Source organism: Falco punctatus (assembly GCF_963210335.1).
Source record: "Falco punctatus genome assembly, chromosome: 7".
Taxonomy (NCBI): domain Eukaryota; kingdom Metazoa; phylum Chordata; class Aves; order Falconiformes; family Falconidae; genus Falco; species Falco punctatus.
The window spans coordinates 71,331,566-71,336,493 of record NC_137587.1 but is presented as its reverse complement, the minus strand read 5'-3'; the positions used below and the strand labels follow the sequence as shown (position 1 = coordinate 71,336,493).

The 4,928-nt window shown below is 54.7% G+C and overlaps 1 protein-coding gene across 1 annotated transcript in view; it reads left to right on the top strand.

Annotated features, from left to right (window-relative positions):
- Positions 1-4,928, top strand: part of CCDC33 (coiled-coil domain containing 33) — a gene marked incomplete at its 5' end in the record, with an annotated part of 43,974 nt that overhangs the window by 574 nt on the left and 38,472 nt on the right. Inside the window, 2 exons of the mRNA XM_080394291.1 lie at positions 390-844; positions 1,867-2,046. Of these exons, the coding sequence (XP_080250417.1) occupies positions 390-844; positions 1,867-2,046 (635 nt within the window). The remainder of the gene's footprint in view (positions 1-389; positions 845-1,866; positions 2,047-4,928) is intronic.

The following is a 4,928-nucleotide window of genomic DNA, read 5'->3' as shown; positions in this document are numbered from 1 at the left end:
GTAAGAGGCTGGGTGCCACAAGGAGAGGCTGACGGGGGAGGTGACCCAGGAGCACAGCTCTGCAGCAAGCACAGCCTGTCTCAGAGCTGCAAACCCCTGTACCATGCTCACACCTTCAACCGTGCAGCAAAACCCTGAGCTGGAGCCAAGGCTGCCTGAGCTTAGTGGGGTGCATGGGGCGGGTCCAGCTTGGAGAGTGAGGTCAACACCACCACCGATGCAAACTCCTCCCACCAATATCTAAGATCTAGATGCACCCAGGCTAGGTAACCTGTTTGCTAGGGTTCGAAGAGCAGAGCTAACCGGGGCTGCTGATGGATGAGCCTGGGAGATGCTCTGGGACCACCAGCCCTCCTAAGCAAGACTTAACCTCCTACCACTCCCGGCAGGTTTCTGCAAGAATGACAAGAACCACGATGTGCGGCTCCATATCGAGGCCCTGCACTTCCCCAGGAGGGCAGAGAGGATGAGCAGGCAGGTGGGCAGAGCCTTCTTTGCCATCTACCCCCGCCCCAACCAGCCCCGGATGAAGCTCTCTGCCAGGAAGGATGAGGACTGGTACCGCTACAGCGCTGTGATGGCTTTGCTACGGGTGGGCAGCGAGCAGCCGGCGATGCATTGTGGCCGGCTGGCCTTCACTGCATCTCTGCATGAGCACCAGCCTCCCACCATGCTGGCTTCACCCCCTCCGCTCTCCTCCAGCGCCCAGAAAAGAGACCAGCAAGCAGCAGGCACAGCCCCAGCATCCCCAGCCCTGGGCATCCTTGTCCCCAACCGTTCGCTCCGTACACCTGAGTCTGCTTACCACTCCCTGCCCACTGAGGGCCATACCCGCTCCCGCAAGGTAGGAAAGCCCAGATCTGGGCACCAGAAATCCTATGCCCCAACAAAACAAGAGTAGACCAGTCTGTGTAGGACAGGATTTGGCCCTAGGTTAGCTAGATGGTTCCACATGGGTACCAGCTAGAATAAAAACAGGCAGAGAGGTCTTTATAACTTCAGTAAACAGCACAGCCTTGCCTCAGTTTCCCCTCCTTCATTCCCCAGCATTGCTGAGAAGAAGCCTAGTACCTGTCCCCTGCAGGCAACTCAAGTTAGAGACCCTCTTTCTGCAGGACAGAAACAAGCTGAGACAAGCTCAAGATGCAGGTAGGGCTTTAGTGAGACAGCAGGCACCCAGGCAAAACCAGTAAAGATGGTCCCACCACTCAAACCATGCTCAGAGCTGTAGGAAAAGGTCTTTTATGGAGTATCCACTTGGCTCTGCCCACCTCACCATAGTCCAACACAGTATTAACCATCATGTACCAAGCACAAGGCCCATAGCTTGTCCCTGGGCACCTTCAATGCTCTCCAGCATCACTCTGCCCTCCTCTGTCCCACCCTTTTAAGGGCTGGGAGCAGCCAGCCCCCATCAGAGACAGCTGGGAGCTGGGCTGCTAAAAAGCTCATTAATAAGATAATTTTTTTAAACGAGACTAGGTTGGTGGCGGGGGGTGGTGGTGGTGGTGGGTGGTGTTGGGGGTTTTGTTTGTTTGTTTTTGGGGTTTTTTTTTGTTTGTTTTGTTTTGATTTTTTTTCCCTGAAGCAGTTAGGGCTGTGGAGTAGCAATCCCTAAGGATGTATGTAGAGGGGGAGGGATCTCTAAGTCTGAAATAAATGTTGTTGGGGTGGTTGTGACTGTTTTAGGATGGGGTTTTTTTACGCATTGCAAAAGTTCTGCCCTTGAAGGGTGAGGTCCTGTGCCCAGGTGTTAGAGGATGGAGCTGGGATGTGGGAGGAGATGTTATGGGAGACGCTGTGGGGACTGGGAAAGGGGTGCTGGACCCCAAAGCTGAGTCTTCAGATCCCTTCTCTTACCCTCAGAGGCTGCAGGCTGACCCTGCACTCAGCTCCTCCCCGGAGCTCCTGGATGACTTGGCAGATGAGCATCCTTCCTCCTCCTCCTCTTCTTCCTCAGTGCCTGCCCCTGCTGTGCTGAGCCACAGCAGCTTCCACCTCTCCTTGCCAGGCTACAGCCCGGATCTGGCCTCCTCGCCAGCACAGGTGAGTGCGTCCGGTGGAGAAGGTACCATCCTAAATTAATTACAAAATGCTATTGTTCGTTGTAGCTTGCTGTCAGAGCTTTGCAGTGCTGGAGGGGTGCAAGGGGACACGGCCACTTCCATCCTGTCCCTGGCTCAGCTTGGGTACCAGCCCTGCTCCTGTTCTCAGGCCATCACGTCCCCAGCCTAGTCATGGGGATGGGGAATGAGACATCAAACTTTGCATTTCTAGTACCAAAAGGCAGCCCTGCAGGCTGGCTATCCCCAGGCAGGGGATGGTGCCACCCAGAAGCTCTTAAAATGCTGACTGCAGGCATCTGGGACTGACACATCTTAAATGTTTCATCTTGCAGCTCAAACCTAGGCTTCTAAAAACTGCAGAAGCCATAGGGCAGGGCTAACGAAGTCCGAGAGGCTGCGTTTGTCTTTCCTTAGTTATGTTAAAAGCTGTCTAAATAAAGGAAAAAGACAACCCTTACCCCAGGGGCTCCATTTCCTGCATCTCGCTGTAAGAATAACACGTCTGCTGATGAAGATGTTGTCTATGCTGCTTTCAGAGGTGTCTCATACACCTGTGAAAACATTGCTTGAGAAAGCTGGATTACAGCACCGGGGATGGGACTGATCTCATGAACCCTCCCTAGGCATCCTCTGGGCTTGCTTCATTTTCCAGGGAGTCCCTCGCGTCCTCCAGCTGAGCTGGTGGGAGAGCTGGGGCTGGTGGGCTCAATGTCAAGGTCTTCTGCAGCCTCTGGGCCACCAGCAAAGGCTGCTAGCTCAGGGATGGGGCTGGCAGCTCTTAGCCCCCCAGCTAAGGGCTTCCATGGTGGAGAGGCGACAAGGGACTCTACAGGTGGTGGCTTGTGTCCAGGGTGCAGTCACAAGAATGTCCTCGATGCTGGACATGTGCTTCTTGGTCCTGGTGACCACGTTGGTGTGGCTTTGAGGTAAACATTGGGTTGGCATCCCTCTCCACTCTGGTGTGCCCTGCCCGGGAGCTGCAGTGCTGCAGGATGCCTTCCTGCCTCCGCTCTTTCCCTTGTACAGGATAAATGTGTTGCTAATGACTCGGGGGCACTTGGTCCATGTATTTCACAGGAGTTACAGGGTGCTCAAGCCCTGCTGAGCTGCTCAGCCACTTTCCGGGGACGCTGCCTGCTCCTTGTGCTGCAGGCAGGATGCTGAGCACTGCAAACCCTCAGGACCCTGGAGCAACTCATCACCTTTCACAGCATTTAGTTTCTGATTTTTCCAGTGGATGTGCTATCCCTGCCCTGATCAGCCAAAAATTTACTGGCCAGAAATGCTTATTAGCGAGGCCTGATTGAGTTTGCTCAGCAAACGTCTAGACGGAAACTCTTTTGAGCTGTGGAAATCGATAACAATCAGCTGGGATGCGGAGCGGGATGCGGAGCCAGGCCAGGGGCGTAAGGCAAGGCATTAGCAAATGCAATTTCGCTCCTGGGCCCCCGGAGGGAATGCAATAAATCACCTGCTGCTGATGTCATCCGGCAAGTATTTGCCAGGATGGTTTTTATTTAAAAATTAAAAGCTGAGAGGTGGGGGGATGTTGGCTCCCTGCCCTCCTTGGAGAGCTGGAGTGATGGAAAACTTACTGGAGGGTGGGTGAGCTGTGCTGGGTTATGGGGAAGGGGGATGGATCAGGTGGAGCTGGGAGGGAGTTTTAATCTCTGAGAGCACTCCTGGGATGCTGCAGCCCAGAGCAAGCTGAAGCTATGGGAGCTGCTTGTCAGTCTGGAGCTGGTTTGGCTCTTGGTGGTCCAAACCTGAGCATCATAAAGCTTCACATGTTGATCCTGCAGTGTGTGGTGAAGGTGAACCCTAAACTGAAGTTTGAGAGGTTAAATATCTTCCTAAATTCAGGCAGGACTTGGGTGATCAATAGTTTGGGGAGTCAATAATGCTGGGGCATGGAGACGGGCCAGTTCAGAGGGGTGAGGAGTCCCATCACAGTGCTGCTGCTTGGACCGGTGTCCTGAGGCATCTGGATGCTGGGGTATCACATCTGCTTTGCTTCCCCAAATGGAAAAGGCATGAGGATGCGTCCCAGCAGGGTACCAGCTCCTTGACACTGCCTTTGTGCTGAGCATCTCATCTGCAGGACGATGGGGGTGATGGATGGGTCCTGAGCTCTACCCAAAAGGCCAAGGCACGGGGATAATGATTTTTCTCATCTCGCCGCAACCTGTGGATAATGTATTCCTAGGCACGAAGCAGGAGGCTTTGCTGTCTGTTCAAATGCCTCGTGTGCGCTGCGGAGCCAGACGGCTCCCTAATTGTCCCAGGACCTGGGCACGGCACCGAGCAGATCGATAACAGGCCACGGATGTTGTCTCAGTTACTGGGATGGCTGAGGCTGAGCCTTGGAGCTGTCAGCCCCAGGGATACCTCCTCCCCCAGCCCGGCAGGGATGGAGGAGAGGGGACTGGGCTCGCCAGGACCCCTGGGGACTTAGCAGCAGAGCACAGGGCTCAGTTAAGGGGAATCAGCCCCCAGGTGAGCAGAAGTCTGTCCTTCCTCTGGGAACCATTCCCATTTTACTTCCAGCAGGTCTACGTGGTGCTGGGGGGAAGGAGCCAGATTTTGGAGATCTCCTTGGCACTAGGATTTGGTTGCAAGCCCGCGGAAGATGGTTTGTTTCCAGTCTCCCTGGACCAGCTGGCAGCGAGGCGCCCGTCCCAAAACAGCAATCTGTTGCTGTCAGGGTACAAGGAATCGCAGCCTTTCTGCAGCAAACAAATGGGTTTGCACACAGCTTGTGTTCCTGCTTGGTCCCGCTTGTTTACCAGGCTGCACAAGCGCAGGGGTGTCAGGCAGCTTCCCACGGCAAGCACACCCCATCCCTGCTGGGCAAGGCCAGCT